We start from the raw sequence: 19,180 nt of genomic DNA, 5'->3' as shown, positions 1-19,180 counted from the left end.
CAATATCTATGAATACCATAAAAGTAATTTTGTTTTTCTTACCTGCTTTCTAAGATTACTTTAATGGCTACTGCTGCCCCCTTTATGTATGATTTTTCTGAAACCCAGCAGGGTTCATCTAGATTTACATTTACTATTAAAAACAAAAAATAAAATAAAAACTGTTTAAACTCTTACTTTAATATAAACTTATGGATTTTTTGGTGTATGTCATTTTTTTATTTTTAGGGTATTTGCATAATTGGTGTTACTACTCATCTGGATGTAACTGAAATGTTAGAGAAACGGGTTAAGTCACGTTTTTCTCATAGGCAGCTGTTAATATTGTATCAAACAAGTATTGAACAGAGAATTTCATTGTTCAAAAAATTACTTGTGTTACCATGTGATTCACATACTATGTACTTAGATCCAGTTTTTGTTCATTTTTGGAATGAAAATATTGAAAAGTTGTGTTCCAGTGATATTGTCAGAAATGTTCTAAGGAAACAGTTACAGTTGGATAATAATGAGGCTAAGTTTAGATCTTTTTTGGTGAGTTAAAGTTTGTGATATTTATGCCTAATACATTGTGAGAATAATTAATAATATTGATTTACAGACTGTATACAATTTAGACTTTTATCATGGATTAAACAACATAGAAATAGTTTATTTTCTATTAAATTCATGACAGCCAGTTTACTGTTATTTTCTTTTGTAATGGTCCAATTTATGTCTATACTTGTTTTTATTAATTTATGTTTTCAATACCAGTTCATAACCTGTATTCTGTTACTACTTGAAATTCTTAGTACAGTTATTTTTCTGCTCAAAGTATGCAGTAATCTTATTCTAATAATAGTTTTTGTATAGACTTAAGAGCTCTTTCCTTCCTGTTTTAAATACAACTATGTTATCACCTGGCTCAAAATTATTTTTGTATTTAAGCATATCATTCATGTCTTGTTCTTGATTTCTATTTTCAACTTAAACTTGATTAATAAAAATTTTGTTGTAGCTAAACGTCAAGAAATAGTTGTTCTTCGAAGATTGAATTCATTGTATTTGATCAAGATGAGAGTAGTTAGTAGTGCTAAAATAGTAGTACTGCATCACTTTTACCTTCCGTCATTGCTAGGAGCGCTAGTGTCGCAGGCCACCATTTTGAAATTACCTTTTCCCCATAGCCATCATATTTGAATTCCCCTTTTTCCTTGACCTGTTGGACCGGAAGATTTGAAATCACAGTGTTGCCAACCTAATTATTTTTTTGCATTGTTTATTATTTTATTTAATATTTCTAAAGTTTTAGCACTGACGTACAGCTGTTGAAGTTGTCTGCTCTGACATGTGATGTCACATGTGAGTGGAAGAATTAAATAAATAATAATGTTTGAAGCAAAAAAAAATAACTAGTCTGGTTAAATTTCAAACTGGTTGGCTGTGGGACATGGCCGACTGACACCTTAAACCGATCGGCTGCAGTTTTTTTGAACGCCCCGTTGGTCCTGGATCAAAACCGTTCAGGATCTATACGAATTGGGTCATTTCCGATTGATTGACCCCCCAAATTTTTTTCGATTTTGGGGGACCATTGACTCCCCCTTATTTTTGCCTACCCCTCGTGTGGGGTATCAAATTAAAGGGAATTACTTGGAGAACACAACTGCTACATAGTTGTTGAGTTTATTTATCATTCATGGCGTTTAAAGCAGAACAAAACTATGCTAGTGGACAGGGATCCTCAGGCTTTCCGCCGCTGAAACCGACTGATCCCAAGGGCAAAAAACGAATTAGACAATCCTCCTCTGAAGAAGAGGTCTATACTGGTGGCTTAAAGGAGGTTACTCTTCGACTAGGACAAGCGATGATGCGTTACAAACAACATCTGGGAAAAAACATGTTAAATTATATGTATGACCATAGTAAAGAATTAAGAGAAATATACACTGCTTTAAAACATCTGCAGGAGACTACGACTACTCCAGAGACCAGTTCGCAATATACACAGACTGATATGCCTCCTGGTGCAGATCAGGAAGACATATTAAGTCTTGAACTAACTGATGAGGAGCTTCTGGATATGATCGCTAAGAGATGGTCTGCCTGGACAATGTCTAAAGCCAAATTAATTACCTTCCCTGCAGAGAGCGTTACAGATACCTTATTGATATCTTATTGATACCTTATTGATACCTTATTGATAATTTATTGATATCACCAAGTCCAAAAGGGCAATGGCAGAGGGCAAGAAGCCTGGAATGATAGCTGTAGACACTTCTGTCATTATGGATGACGAATACGATACTCAGACCAATAAGTATACTGTTTTCTACGACTCGACAGAGGGCGACAGGGCTGCTGCTGGGTGTATACTAGGCGTGGTCAAGAAGATCTTACTAAGGGCCCCTAATGCGGCGTTCGTTCTGCCAAGTGGTCCTATTGGTGTCATGATTAAGAAGATGGTTATCTATCTGTTCAGGACTAGTGAGACGCCTGCATTGATGGTAGCGCCGAAAAAGACTGAAAAGAGTAGAACGCGTTCTAGATCCGCTTCTGCTCGGCGATCAACACCTCCTGTGGAGGGCAGCAAAGTGGTGGTTGTCCGGTCACAGGGCAAGTCGTATGCTGATCTACTCCGGACTGTAAAGGATAAGATCTTTAAAGACGAGGCAGGGGAAATCCTGTCCCTTCGCAAGGGTAGAAATGAAGACTTGGAAGTCAGAATTAAAGATCCTAAAGATGCAGCTCAGTTTACCGCAACATTGAGAGACAGGGCTTCTGACCTTCAAGTGGATTTTCGTACTAAGGGCGACCGACGCGCAGTGGTACACGTTAAAGACATGGAAGAGAGTACCACAGCGCAAGAATTAAGCGAGGCTATTACGGCTGTTATTGGAGACACTGAGTCTTTCAGAATTGCCTCATTACGGCAGGAAATACTCGAAATGCGACAGTAATAACCAATCAGAGGGCTGCAACTAAGTTAATTTCCAGTAGAATTAAGGTCGGCTGGGTTCACTGCTGGGCTTATATCAGGACTGCTAATATGAGGTGTCAAAGATGCTGGGCCGCTGATCACACGAGTATGGTATGTAAGGGCCCGGGTAGGTCAACCCTTTGTTACAACTGCAGTCAGAAAGGCCATGTGATAAGAGACTGCAAGGAGGCCACTAAATGCCTTGACTGCAACGGCACGGACCATCGCACGGGAGGAGTGCAGTGTGGACTACCTAAATAATGGCTAAAATAATACTATCTAACGCCAACAGGAGCATTCTTTCCCACGATCTGGTGGGGGAGACTGCGAATGATCTTGAGGTTGACTTTATAGTCACCACAGAGCCCAACCTGAGAACGGCGGCCAGAGGTGATTGGTGGGCTGACGCGGTTGGGGATGTTGCTATCGTTAATGTCTCCGGCCATCTTGGCTGGCACCTACTTCATAGAGGTGAGGGAATTCTGGCAGTAGCACTCCTGAACTTTGTCCTTATAGCCGGTTACGTAAGTCCAAACATTAATATCGGGGACTTTGCGCAGTACATCAACGATTTGCAGCGAGTCATACAGCGGGCACCTAGTAGACCGTTACTCTTAAGCAACTTTAATTGTAAGTCCATTGTAACTGGCAGCTCTTATATCAATGCAAGGGGACGAATCTTCATTGACATGATGATGACCACAGGGTGATCTGCCTGAATGACGGCACTTATACCTACAAGGCAAGAGGCCATAGATCAGTGCTGGATCTTACGCTGGTGGATGGCAGATGGAATCCTTCCGTCTTTAGTTGGAGCGTTCTTGAATCTGAAACCGGAAGCGATCACCTAGCAACTTTGCTTGTTATGGAAGGCGCAAGACCTTCAACATCAGCCACTCCACGATTTAGATTTAGTCCAAGACAAGTTGAGGTGGTGGTTAACAAGATTGCCAGGACCCTATCTGATGGAAGAATAGTAACGCCGCAAGTCCTTCAAAAATCAATTATTACAGAACTGTCTAGAGTCCCGCAGTTTGGAGGGGGTCGTCACCCAGTATACTGGTGGACGTCTGAAATTGCAGATCAGCGAAGAGTGTTACAATTTTGGCGTATGAAAAAGCAAAGTCTGCGGCCCGCTGGCGGTGCGCCATATGACCAGGCGAAAGAAAGATTTGTCCAAGCTAGGCGTACTTTGAATCATCTAATAAAAACTAGTAAAAGAAACTGTTGGAAACAGTTGTGTGCTGACTTGGATTCAGACCCGTGGGGACTAGCATACAAAATAGTAATGAAGAGACTAGGACGCCGCTTGCCTGTCCTAGTTACAGAAACGGCCAGACTTCATCTTCATAGCCTCTTCCCTGTTCATGACGAGGGACATACGGACATAATAAACTGTGAAGCTAAACGCTTTACACAAAACGAGGTCGCTATTGCCGTTTCTGGTCTGAAGGATAAAAAAAGTCCGGGTTCGGATGGAATCCCGGCTGCCCTCCTCAAAGGATTAATGAAGATAATCCCCTGGGAAATCACTGACGTGGCCAATTATGGAGTACAAAACAAGACTCCCCGCATGCTGGAAGAAGTCACGGACTGTTTTCCTGCCTAAGAAGTCCGGCAATCAAGAAATCATTAGCTATCAGCCGTTGAGTCTCATCAATAATGTGGGAAAGGTTGCCGAGTGCTTGGTAGCGAACAGACTTGTCCAAGAATTAGAGTCCAAAGACGGGCTTCATGATAACCAATTTGGGTTCAGGAAACAGAGATCCACGCTGCAAGCTCTGGATAAAATTACCAACTGGGTATTGTCTGTCAGATCTGACAGAAGAATCCCGTTGCTTATTCTGTTAGATATCAAAAATGCCTTTGGATCGGTCCGGTGGGATACGATTATGGCAGCTCTCACGGACAAACAGATTAGTTCCTATATCAAAAGACAAGTACGAGAATATCTGACTGATAGTTGGACTTTGGTCGAGGCGCTCGAAGGTAAATTTAGATATCAGCTTCATGGAGGAGTGTCGCAGGGGTCTGTGTTAGGCCCCTTGCTTTGGCTAATAATAATTGATGGAATACTCAGACTGAGATTACCTGAAGGCTCGGAAATAGTTGCTTATGTCGATGATTTGGCTATATTAATTGAAGCCAAATCTGAACGTGACCTGGAAGTTACCGGTAATGAAGTGCTAACATTGGTTAATAACTGGCTCTCGGACCGAGAACTATCTTTGTCTTTAGATAAATGTTACTATATTTTTCTGGCTGGAAGAAGGCGACTCAGAGACCTAAATCTGTGGGCGATCTGTCAGCCCACCTAAAGTGGGCGATCGCAGACTAGACCGTATGGCAGTAACAAAATATCTTGGTGTCATTATAGACCCAGCTCTAAAGTTTAGTCCTCATCTCGCACAGAAATGTAAAGAGGTCGAGAATACCGCAAAGGCTTTAACAAGATTGTTGGCTGGACATGAAGCTCCACGTGCATCTAGGCGGCGGGTCATTGCCTCAACTTTAACCTCTGTATTATTGTATGCTGCACCTATATGGGAAAAAGCACTTTGTGTTGCAAGAAATGTCACAAGACTTAGAACTCTGCATAGGCAAGCTCTTATAAACATCACTTCTGCATACCGCACCATCTCTTACGATGCGGCTTGTGTATTATCATCGGCTCCCCCTATCGACCTTTTAGTTAAAGAGCGATCACTTAGGTATCATGGCATGCCAAAACAAGAAGCCCAAGCCAACATCAGGCGCATATGGCAGGACAGATGGAATCTTTCCACTAAAGCTACCTGGACCAGGAGATTGATACCTGACTTGGGCATGTGGTTTGATAGAGGACATGGGGAGGTTGGATATTATCTTTCTCAAATACTTTCTGGGCATGGTAGCTTCGAATATTATTTACATCGATTCGGTAGAGGACCAGCACCTATTTCCATGTTCTGCCAGGATTCGGATACTGCCGAACATACTCTGTTCCACTGTAATAGATGGACTATACATAGACGACGTGCAGGGCTGCAAGAATTAAATCCGGAGAATCTGCTTCTTTTTCTCCTGCGATCCACTGACAATTGGAACAAAATGGAGGAGTTTGCCAAGATAGTGCTAAAGGCTAAAGATGATGTAGCCCTTTTAAGAGGCCATTGAGGCCCCGTGGTAACTTAGTAGTTTAATATTTTCGTTAAGGCAAGCAGCTATGAGGAGAAGATCATTCCTTCGTTTGGGGATCATAACAACTGGGTAATGAAAAGACCGAGACCCGGTTCCCTCGGCGGGGGCTAGGGACGGCTTTTTTGGGGCTGGTTCTCTGTCGGGGGGGGGGGGGGGCTTGAGGCAGGCACATTAAAACAAAAGATCCAACCGGGGAGGCTGACCTGCTGTGCCGGACGTACAGCCGGCGGGTGGGGAGGCCTCTTTTGAGTTTAAAGGACACTTTCCCGGGCTGCGCATACTTGAATGGATACCCGGCCTGGGGAAGTAGGGAGAAAAAAAAAGTCATGCTTGTGAAAAATTACTTTTAGTACTTAACGCCATCTTGTAACATTGCAAACCCCCTCCCACATTTAATTCTTTCTTAATATTAATCCAAGAGCTTCCCGCAGTCCGACATTTACTTAAAATAAATTTTCAATCGTCTTTCTATTGAGCAATTAATCAGTTTTTCTAAAATTCTACATACTACACCAATTTCTCTACTAGGAAAAAATAAAATAAAGTAATCATACACATGTGCATCTGCCAGTTGGTTACAGCTATACACATGTAAAGTGCCACACCCAAGTTAAGAAAAATATATCTATGTCCTTTAATCATCCAATGGGCCTTGTTTATTGTATTATATTTAAGTAAAACAGTTAGTTATGTTAATAAATGAATTATTGGCTTCCAATATTACCCTTGAATACAAAGTGTAATTGCATCTCCACTACTGCCTTCATCTCATCTTTGGTCATCAATTTAGCAAACCTCTTTGGTTAAAATAATTTATCTCTCATCCTCACATTGGGGGTACACACAACAGCCTTCCCATATTTTGTGTCTAATAGGTCCATTGACATAATCTTATATTTTTTCCTATCTCAAGATCACCAACACTTTTGTTTGCATTATGAAATAATGATGTTATTTTGTTTAATCTATTAATTAAACTTTGTGCCATTATAATGGTTTTTTTGTTATAGTAGCAAAGAGGCAATGACGATCTAACAAGCAAATGATTTAAAACTTAAACAGAATGATGGTGCATGTATCCTCTCCTACAATGACTATGCATCCAGAGGACCTTGAACATGTTTAAACAGGAAAATTCCCCCCCACTCATACATAAATGGTTATTGTTAAAAGCCCATATATCACCTTGACCAGCTACACATCCAATTGACCTTGAACATGTTTGAACAGGAGACTCCCCACTCACACATAAACATTTATTGTTAAAATCCTTTAAATCACCTCGACCAATAGAAATGTAATATTAACAGTAGTCATTTATTTGTATGCACATGCACAAAATTACCACACCCAAACCATTAAGCCACATGGCTAGTAGCAATGTATGTGCACCTGGTCATGTACACAACAGATGAATAACAATCCATATACTTGCAAAATTACCACACCCAAACTGTTAAGCCATGTCTATGTGCATCTGGCCACATACACAACAGATGACTAATCAACCACATTGTTTGCTATACCCCCTAACACTTTTAAATACATTTTTAATAATACAAATTTGTCTTCATTTAATAATTATTAATTATATCATTGTTATTAATATCATTGTTATCATTATTAATTATATCAATTAAAAAAATTGTTTCAACAATTAAAATGCAGATAAGAATATTATTTTCATGTATAAATTATTTTTAAAATGTAATATTTTATTCTTTATGATTGCATTTCCACACCACCCTAGAGGTAGCAACCTCAATGTGTTTAGATTAAACACATTCTCCTCACCATTCTATGATCTTCCATAATATGACATGGACAGATCCAATATCAGAATATATTACTGGCGGAACCATTTAATCCAGCAATGCTAATAATTATTTTAAATAAATCAATAGTCATACATTACTGTATGGGGGTTTAAGGTGTTTTTATTTTGTGTATCTATGAGTTAGTGTTGTATGTGCTGTGTTATAGTCCTGAAAAGGACTGTTTATTATTATTATAGAACATTAATGAAATATCAGTTTGATGAAATTGAACATACTGCACGTTGTAAATAGTTCTTGTACATTATGAAATAAATTAATGCTAATGAATGTCCCCTTTCATATTGATAATTTTCACTATAATTTATTTCAGAATCCTCTTCTGTATCATGAAACAAGAAGTGGTTCCTTATTTTATTGTTTGTTATCAGAAAAAATAAAATCTTGTTCATCAAAAATAACGTACCGTTAATAGTTATCGATTGTTCCAAGCAGAACGAATCGATTAAAACGGAAACTGTTGATGTACGTACCCATTTTGAAACTAAAAATAATATACCAGCAAGTACGGCTGCCTACCGTCTCATTATCCATGATAGTATTGTGACGTACACTCCGCTGACAGGAGTAGTGAAAAAGGTTATGTGATTTACGAAATGTCTAAACGAATACCACCATCTTCACAGCAGCGGTGGGGGGTAACCCCCACCGAATACTTATGTGATAGAGGGAAAGATGCGTTAGTCCTCATTCACGGTTGAGTAGCAGTAGTAGGAGTTATCGAGTATCATGGCTTCCTCGGAAATCGCAATGAGTTTATAGTTAAAGAACTTGCTGTCGTCGGCGATGGAAGCTATATGATTATTCATTTTTGTTCGCCGTACCCAAGGTGTGAGTTGAAGACGAAATAGCGGCGGATGACTGTAGTTAGAGAAACTTGCACATAATAGACTGGGATTATGATGACGCTGTATTCAGTGACGATGTTATAAATATTTTATATAGATTGCATATTCACGGTAAAAAACCGCATTCCTCATTTTTACAACATATCGTGCAGAGTAATAATTGTTTCGTCAGCTCGTCTTTTTCCGCATCTTCAATTCTTTTTTTCGCGCAATTACAAATTATTTTAGTAGTCAGTTCATCATTTTCGACGCTGCCACTACAACTCCCCCCATCTTCTTCGCTATTCGCCATTACTATCGAAACGACTGCAAACCGTTTTAAAGGTTTTCTACATATAATACAGTTTTTCACAGAGAACAAGCAAGATTTACAGTCGGCTAGGTGGCCGCCCGGTAAAAAGACTATGTCCCTCTCTTTCACGCAGTAAACTAAACAGAGTAATTTATCCACCTTTGCAGCATGTCGAGACCGATCATCTGACGATACTGCGGCTGCACCCTCCTCAATTGCTAGGTTCGATTTCTGTTTCTTCACTTCCTCAAATAGTTTTTGCACTTTTGCGACAAATTTAAAACCTTTCGTTACTTTTGTATAAAGGCATTCATCGCCAAAATATTGCGCGTGCTCGACCCAAGGATCGCCATCGGCTCGCCAGTTATGTAAACTTGCGCCGCAGTAGAAACAGGCGACTTTATCTTTTATACCGGTGTAAAAAAAACCCCGCCTCTGTACGTTATACAGATTTAACAGCTATAAAAGCAGGCCAATTTATAAAGCTATGCAATCGATAAATCTCTAACATTTAGTCGGTGAATTTAGGAGTGGTATATCGATATATGATTTCTCCATTCTCATAATCATCATTTTTGCCTAAATGAGGTATTTTCTCCAGCCTGAAACACACCGTTACAAAAGTTTGTTAGAAACATATTTCCTTACAGGTCAATAGCACGTATTGGGGTTTTTCACTCATTTCAAAAAGCCTGCAGGCTTTCTCAGGCTTTTCTTTCATGCTTTTCTCGGGATTTTTCACCCTTGTTTATCGATTTGCTATGAATCAGATTCATCCCAATCACTATATTCGTCTTCCTCTCCGGCGGGCATTATATATGTTCGGTGATCCGACATATATGAGCTGCGATGCCCCTGTAGCGCGCGCGAGGAACCGATTAAAGATTATGTCGATGATCTGTTCGTAATTCCCCTCGCCAATTAACTAGGTGAAGCGCGAATCGACCGGTGTGCCGTCAACGAGCGTGACATAATAATCATCATTATCGGGGATAGAGCCCATAACTCGCTTTACTCCAACCACCTCGCCGTAGTAGTCGCAAGGCTCGATCACTTGCGGTGATCTTATATTCTCGTCGACGAGAAATACCTCTTGAAAACATTCGTTTTCCAACCGGCGATCGATATTTTCACGGTTCACGAGGGCCTGAAGGGATATCACCATTATTCGTCAGATTCTTCACAATACGCAACCCCCATCACATTAAGAAGAATGCCCGCACCCCATTTGGACGGTGGCGGCATTTGCATAAATTTATGCAGTTTTCCCCCGTAAAAGCGAGGGATTGGTGTCGAGAGAAGTCAAATGGAGTTTCTAAAGAGAGCTCCCTGCTTCGCCTCAGATTCAGGAGGCGTATTCGGGGGTTGATGGAAAACATTCTGCTCCTCTCTTCGAAGGAAAAACTACACCAACGTTTCGTCGAGACCGTCGCGGTAATACCTTTACGACGGTCTCCGTCCGGATGGTGGGCTTATTGCGTCTGCGGTAAATGCATCGTGCGGAAACCTTTACTGAAACGCCTCAGATTTGGAAGGACTCAAAAATCTAGTGATTGTAGGTTCATCTGACTCCTCTTTTCTATCTTTATCATTTGGTTTCCAATACATACAGTAACTGTTGTTGTTTCCATCTGAAAAAACCCACTTAATATTACCCACTTAATATTACTAAAAGAGTGCTTCGTTAACACCGCAAGGTATCCGCGCCCTCGCTAAAAACTAAAAAAAAGCGTATCTTTAACACCGCCAGGTATCCAAGCCCCGCCCCCGCCCCCGCCTACCGCTAAAAACTAAAAGGAGCGCTTCGTTAACACCGCCAGGTATCCGCGCCCCCCAAAAACTCACCTTCCTTCTGTTATTATCGTCCACACAAAGGCTGTAATCGTTATCGTTCACAAAAAAGGCGGTAATCGGCAGCAGCAGGGTTCTATATGTTAGCACTCCTGTATGTAGCGCTGAAATCGCTTAAACATACTCCGCACCCGACTCACCGCTCTTTTTATATCCTATCCCATCTCCTGCCACTTTCCCGCTCCTCTACGACCTCGCACTTTGGACCCACTTTGACTTTGGACATTTTGCAATGACCTTGGACCGTGACCTTAAACTTTGGTCTTGACCTTGTTCAGACTCCCCATTATTATACTACTATCTTCCTTCACCTGCTTGTAACCGTATACTCTACTACTGATCTCTGGGTTTTGCCGCTCGAATTGATGGATATCTTTCACCTTTACAGGGTATTCGATACCGGTCATATTCTGTTTTTTCTCATGTTCGACATAAAAGAACTGATGGTAGTTACATCCAGGTTGGTCGAACCGATATGCCAAAACTGATCACAGGAAACATTTTTGATCGTAAAGATTTTTAAGATTGATGATAGCTTTTTTCTTTTGAATCTGGCGGAAGTTCGATAAAAATATAAAAAAACATCCTAGTGGTGACGGGTGGGTCCGTTAACCAACCCCAACTTTATTGGGTCTGGTATATTGGTGTGTATAGATGTACAGTTGTATGTTTGTGTAGGTTTGGAAATTACACACAGGCTTCAGATTGAATATTTATGTTGTTATGCTGATGTATGCACGCGAACACATCGTTAGGAAATTATTTTAGACCGTTGAAATTTTAATATGTAATAGCGTAACGGTAGTTAAAAAATAAAGTAAACAGGTTGTTGGGACCGGGTAGGGGCGAAGACCAGTAATGTTTTTTTCAGTTGCATTACAACTCGCACGGTGAATATCATGTTGCTCCGCTTATTTATGCTCGCGAAAATATCGCTTCCTGTTACGTGAGACAAGAAAAACTTAGTCCACTGGCGTGTTGCCTCCTGGCGCAACAGCCGCTGACTGCTGTGCACGTGTAGATTTATTTTAGCGTGGTTGTAACCTACTCACTGCGTGCGCGTAGGTTTTACACGTGTATAAAAATGAAAGAATATTTTTCTCAAAAAAAGGAAGAATTAATATTCCATATTTCAAAAACAAATAAAATATAATTGGTTTTTGAGGTTTATTTTTATGTCTAAAAGAAATAAAAATGAATTGCTTGTTGAGTAATTAAGTAATTTTTCGCATGTGACTTATGTAGAATATATATTTTTTTATATTTCAAAGAGAAATAAAAAAATGATTGTTTTTTGAAGGTTTTTATGTCTAAAAGAGATAAAAGATAATTGACTGTAGAGGTTTGTTGTTAGGAACGGAAATAAAATTTTGTCTATTAATTTTTCGTGCTTAATGATATATGTATTTTATGACTGCTAAAATTGTAATTACTACTACTACTACGTGCTTAAGATAAGTCACTTTTACTAATTTGTCCCTCCGTACGTGTTTTTAAATTTCTAAAATAAATAAATTATTTTCTTGTTTTGAAAAGTAATAGACATTTATTGCTGAACATTAGTTATTTCTGAAACAACAAAAAATAATTGAGTAGAGATTTATTTTACGACTTTGTTAAAATTTTAACTACTACTATTGCTTAATGATTATTCTGTTTGTACGTTTAAAAGAAATATGTATTTTTTCATATTTAGAAAAGTAATAAAAATCGATTACTAGAGAGAGATTAGTTATATTTAAAATTTTTACTACTACTTTGTGCTTAATGATAATTCTATTTTACCAAATACTCTTTCCTTCGCACTGCAATACCAATAATTTTATTCAGTTGGTGCTCTGATATAGATCAAGACGGACGGATATCGGTACTTAATACAAATGACGAATCAAGAAGCCGTTCCTCCTCGTGGTATTAGTGCTTTTAGTTTAGCTGTTCTATCTTGGGTTGTTATTCTAAGGAACGTGACGCGAAACTATCCGTGCCGAGAAGGAGGGTATTTTTACGCTATGTATATGCGACTTCTCAAGTTTGTGATTAACTTGAACCCTAACTCTACGTCACTACTGAACGAGATTACGGGTTATACACTGTCTGGATATCATTACGCAAGTCACTCCTAAAACTATTTTGGAGTGTTAAAATAGTTGATGTCTCGGAGAAGTGCCCGGTGGATGAGGACGATGGGTGGCTATCATCCACCATCAATTATCAAGATCTGCGGCACCATAGCTGACATCTGCGTGGGAGGTGGGAGATGTACCATGAATGTCACTCCCAAAGAGCCTTCTACCAGCGTTGGATAAGATGCTGGTAGAACAACAGCGATGAGGGGGATGACTAATTGTAGATGTTAGTAGAAAGCTAAATTTCGTATTAAAACTTTATTTATTTAATAAAATTATACTGAGTATTGTATAAATTACATGCACTATTTGAATAATTTTTTTTTGAAACGGTAATAATTATTTTAAAGGTTTTAAATTACCCTGGTAAGATTAAATAGAACCATTATTTTGTACTTAATAATATTTTTAAAAACGTTATACGGCCTGTTCTGTTAATTATGCGTTATACGGCGTGTACTGTTCCAATATTTCTTTTTAAACCGCAATTGATATTTTTTGATTCCAACATTCTCAGAGAATAAACAATTTTTTTAACTTATTTACTGTATTTTATTTTTTTCCTAAAAGAGAAATTTGTATAGTACGTTGAATTTTAGAAAACTGATTAATTGTTCGATAGAAAGACTGATGAAAATGTATTTTAAGTAAATGTCGGAGTGTGGGAAGGTCTTTGTTTAATATGAAGAAAGAATTAAACGGAGGGGGGATTGTGACGTTAAAAGATGGCGTTAGATACTAAAAGTAGGTTCTCTCGCGCGCACGACTTACATAGAACAAACAGTCGGGGAGCCGCTGTAGCCGATCAGTTTAAGGCGTCAGTCAGCCGCGTCCCGCGTCTGCCGGTTCGAAACCTAGCCAGGCTAGTTACTTTTTTCGCTTTAAATATTATTTATTTAATTCTCCCGCGCATATATTACGTCACACGTCATAACAGACGGCTGTACTACAGCTGTACATCAATGCTACCACCTTTGAGATATTAAATGAGTTCATTTGAAAAAAAATATTAGGTTGGCAACCTTGTGCGATTTCAAATTGCGTGGTCCAAATGGACGAGTGAAAAAGGGAAATTTCAATATGGCGTCTGCGACACTATTGCTTCTAGCGGTGACGGAATATACTAGTGACGTAGTACCGCTATTTTAGCAATATTGTAGATGCTTGTTAAAAATTTATGAAGATTTAGATTATGTAATTTACGTATTACAATTCCACTTTATATTCTGTTTATTTTGCCCACTCTTCCTAATAAACTGGATTAAATACTTAAAAGTTGTAAATGTATTAGTTTCCTGAATAATCGTTAATGAGTTTATGTGTCTCAACTTAACAACATTGTATTACTTACTGTTAAATTGTTTACATTACCAACACTTATTGTAACACAAGCATAATAAAGTACCTCTATGTATTATGTACTGGACCAATAGTTCAAATTTTTTATTTAATCTATCTTGCTTTTTTGTAGTAATATATTATTCGTTTGATGCACCTTTATTTCATTTTGTTAATTACGGTTTTTTTTTTTAATCTTGAAGTGTAATTGGTTAAACATGATTCCTTCACCATATCTTAACTACATTTGCATTTTCTGAAATTCACTTCATAATTTATGTGTTATTTTTTTTATTTATAAAATCTGTATATTAAGTTGACTTTTTTAATTTTGTTTACTCTGTTAAAATAAAAAAAAAATGCAGTTTTGTTAATTGTGTATTTATATTTCAGATGCTATTAATTTCTCAATTGACCAATGAACATAGTTCTTTAGAACCTGAAGATGTAAATATTGTTTATCAAAATTTTACACTAGATGATAAAGTTGCAATTCTTCAAGGACTGTCCGTTTTAGAAATAACTTTGGTGAGTTCCTTTAGTTAAGTTCATCAAATAGTCACCACCAGAATTATTATAATTTCATTGTTTCATTACCATTATTTTAGAAATTTTGTGATATAATAGTAACCCACCAAAGTTGTAATTTTTTAAGTGGTAATGGTTAAGTTAGTTGAGATTGTAGGTTTTTATAGTTAATTGTACTCTATAAAATATTGGTAACCTACTTTTATATATATATATATATATATATTTTTTTATAAAAACTTATCATTAATTATAGTTTGTTATATTTCTAGCCATTATTGCAGCTAATTTTTTTTTTATCAGACATGTCAGTTATTGTTTCATTTATGTACTCAAATATATGTGTTTTGAGTATATATATATATATATATATATATATATATATATATATATATATATATACTCAATAGAATCTAACTTAATTATGACCAACACACTTGTTTGGATATCTCTTATTACATTAATAACTTAAATAAATTTTGTGATAATAAATTTTGTCACTGTTCATGATTTAACATAGTGTATTTTTGTATTTTGTTCTTGTTAAAAATGAAAATTTTATATAAACATGTAATATCAATTCTTGATTTAATTATTTCTCTGAATTATTATAGCTTATAAAAATTGGAAGTCAGTTTTTTTTTGTGTGTTAAGTATTACTACAGTCATTATAAATTACCAATTTTTTTTTTTTATTTGTAAATTATGATTGGGAATCAAAGCAGAATAGGTGATCTTACTTGATTTGAAACTTTTTTATTCTTAATTCTAAACAGATTTTAAACTGTTATAATTTTAATAAAGATTATTAACGGTTTTCTATAATTATTGCCTAATGAAGTAGTAATGTAATATGTAAGCACCCGCAGCCGAAAAGTAAACCATAGACAGCATTGCACAAAAATAATTTATCATTCAATATTATTATTCTTATCAACAACTAAAAAATTTGTTTCAGTTGACTTATGTATAGTAACATACTTACATCTTACACAATTTTTATACACACACATACATACACAAACACACACACATACACACACATATACACATACATATCTACATACATACAAGGGCTGTTTTTTTCAATCTCTGATGGGCTATAAAAAAAAGACACATTGACATAACAAAATGATTTTATTACTAAAAGTTGAGCAGTATCTAACTTATTTTTCTACACAATCGCCAAAATGATTGAGGCATTTGTCGTATCTTGACACTAGCTTTCCGATGTCCTCTTTAAAGAAGTTTGCCACCAGTGAGGTAAGTTACATCTTGGCAGCCTCCTGAAGTTCTTTATTGGTGGCAAAGTGTTGTCCACCCAACCATGCCTTCAATTCTCAAGAGGTGAAAATTGCTAGTTGCTAAATCCCGTCTATATGGTGAACGGTTGAAAATTTCCGACTTGAATTGTTTGAGAAGGTCTTGTGTCATGTTACCACAGTGCAGTTCTGGCTCAAAACCACACTGAACGAGAGTATGCCTCTGTGTTTGTTCTGGATTGCTCTGTGGAGACAACATAAAGATTCACAATAAACTTCCTTTGTTTTTGCTGTTCTTACTCCATAAAGTCCGCAAACAAAACACTTTTATGCTCCCAAAAAAACTGCAGCCATTAATTTCCTGTTGCTCAGTGTATTTGAACTTTTTTGGTTTGTTTGGAGAAATGTGTATACACTGCTTAGATTGTTCTTTGGTTTCTGGATTGTCATACCGTATCAAAGTCTCATTACCAGTAATGATTGACTTTAAAAATTCTTCCCCTCTTTCTTGTAATGCAGAAAGTTCACTTATTGTAAACTTCCGTTTGTCATGCACAAAATCATCAACACGCTCAACTAGGCGTGCAGTAGTGACGGACTTGCATCCTTGCCCGCCTTCATCATGGACACCCATCCATTTGCACTTCTTTAAATTTCCTACTCCATTCCTGTACACTACTATCACTCTTAAAGTTTTCACCATACACTAAGCTCTGCGATAGATTTCAGCAGTGCTACATCCTTCTACTTGCAGAAAATGTATTACCCTTCGCAACTCACACCAGCATCGATCTTAGTGATCATGTTCAATTGCCTGTAGCTTGACTCAGACTGATGCAATGGAGCCAGTAACGGCAGAGTTTGTGGTGGGGATGGTGCAACACACAGTCAATTGTTATCTAACAATTGAGAAACTATTACGTAGTCACTTAGACTTAAATCTTTAACTTTTGACAAATTTTTAAAAACTGACGATCAATTGTTTTTTTGTATATATATGTATAAATAAATATAAAATTTGATTATATAAGATTATAGTTTTAGAAATGTTAATCATAATTATACCTCTTGAAGATGGCAAAATAGGTGAAAGCGCTTGAGGAAATCAGATTGGAATTCGGTAAACTGTTTTAAATTATATGTAATAGTTATACCAAATGGGTGCCATGTTTGAAAAACTAGACATATATATATGTTCATTTTTTATTATTTTATTTCTTATGTTCATTTGCTTATTATTTGTGGTTTTCTATGTAGATGCATAATTGTCTTACATGGATATTGAGACTTAGCATATCATTCCATGTCTCATTTATTACTTCAAGTAGTTTAAATTTCCTACCTCATGGACTAAAGGCAAACTGAAAAAATTAATTTTTTGTTACTTAATAAAAAAAACTTTTTATGAAGTCAGCATGAAATAATAAAAAAAATATAGTTAAATTTTATTTATTAAAAATTATATATCTGCGTTATATTAACTTCATAATCCACATAAAATAAGTCAAAGTCTTCAGCTAAGGCATACTCATGAAATAAAAATTGGGACATATATATATATATATATACACACGAGTTTCATAGGGTCAAAGCTTCATTAAGAATTTTCAGAAGAGGGAACTGCATGAGATTGAACCTATATTTATAAAATTTGACCTAGCTGGCTTTCATGTAAAGATATAGAAATTCTTAAGAGAGCTATGGGTAAGAGAAATAATCCTGAATTATTGGAAACAAAAATACCATTATACCTAAACATTAGAAATGACAATACTGTTGCATGATAACTATACAGCTTAATGTCTTATATCTGTAATGCAGAAATTATATACATAGAACGTAGAAAAGAAACAGAATCATGATAGAAAAAAAAAATGAATAAAAGCAGGCTGCTTTCAGACTAAATACATACATAACAGTTTGTAAAAAAAATGTAAAAAAATATTGAGTGAGGGCAGCTTTTCAGTGGCAATTTTGGATTTGACAACTTTTTATACAGTCAGGACGAATCTATATAGGATATTAGACAAAAGAAGAGTACAAAAAATTTAACTAATAAAGTATGTGTATTTGTAGATTTTTATAGAGCTAAGGGGAGAATAAATTTTCTCCTTCATTCCTGGAAATTTTCTTTCTTAAGAATGTTAAGAATCCTCTCCATATTTATTTGGATGCCTTCAATTGAGTGTAATTGGTTCCCTTTCACCAAAAAATTCAATTTAGGAAACAGACAGAAGTTGGCTGGGGCTGAATCAGGGAATATTGGGAATCAGGGGTTGTGGAAGCACAGGAATTTGGAATTTGGCGAAAATTTCTGTGATTGAGAATCCACAATTTTGCAAATGCTGAAGGACACTTTTATAGTATTCCTGATTGACCCCCCTGATTGATACCCGTAGGTATAAATTTGCATGATACTTGTAGAATTGAGGAAAACCACCAGCATTGTCTTCATATTTAACTGACTTTGTCATGTTTTTTTCGTTTTTGATGAATTTGGACCCTTCCATTGTGATGATTGTGCCTTTGTTTCTGGATCATACCCATAAACCCATGATTTGTTGCCTGTAATTACCCTGTTAACAAATCTGGTCAGTTTCGGCCTGATTAATCAGTTCTTGGGACACTTCAAATCGATAACAATTTCTGAATGAATTTTGCAGACACTCAACACATGTTCAGATCTTCAGTTAAAATTAACTGAAACGTGTAGAAACTTTAAATTCAGTTCATCAATCATCTCCCATATGGTTAATCTACGGTCAGAGTACACTAAATTACAAACTTTCACAATGTTTTCATTTGTTTTTTAGTGAAAGCCCAGCTGGACTGGGGGGCCATCTTTGACTGATTTGCAGCCATCTTTCAATCTGTTAAACCAGATAAAAACATTTGACCAGCTCAGACATTATCCCCTAAAACTGTTTTTAAGAGTTCATAAGTCTTGAAAGCTGATTC

General features: G+C 36.9%; 1 protein-coding gene across 5 annotated transcripts in view; it reads left to right on the top strand.

The window, feature by feature from the left end:
• The window catches only part of Orc4 (origin recognition complex subunit 4), a 62,949-nt gene that overhangs the window by 29,766 nt on the left and 14,003 nt on the right, over positions 1-19,180 (top strand). For 4 of the 5 annotated variants that reach the window (XM_075358971.1, XM_075358986.1, XM_075358964.1 and 1 more), the window contains exons 5-6: positions 229-534; positions 14,826-14,960. In XM_075358971.1, coding sequence (XP_075215086.1) covers positions 229-534; positions 14,826-14,960 — 441 coding nt within the window. The remainder of the gene's footprint in view (positions 1-228; positions 535-14,825; positions 14,961-19,180) is intronic. The other variant, XM_075358989.1, reaches the window with a different exon arrangement.

Source organism: Lycorma delicatula, chromosome 1 (genome assembly GCF_047948215.1).
Source record: "Lycorma delicatula isolate Av1 chromosome 1, ASM4794821v1, whole genome shotgun sequence".
In the NCBI taxonomy this organism is placed as follows: Eukaryota; Metazoa; Arthropoda; class Insecta; order Hemiptera; family Fulgoridae; genus Lycorma; species Lycorma delicatula.
The sequence above is the reverse complement of the archived record's forward strand: the minus strand, read 5'-3'. Positions and strand labels throughout refer to the sequence as shown.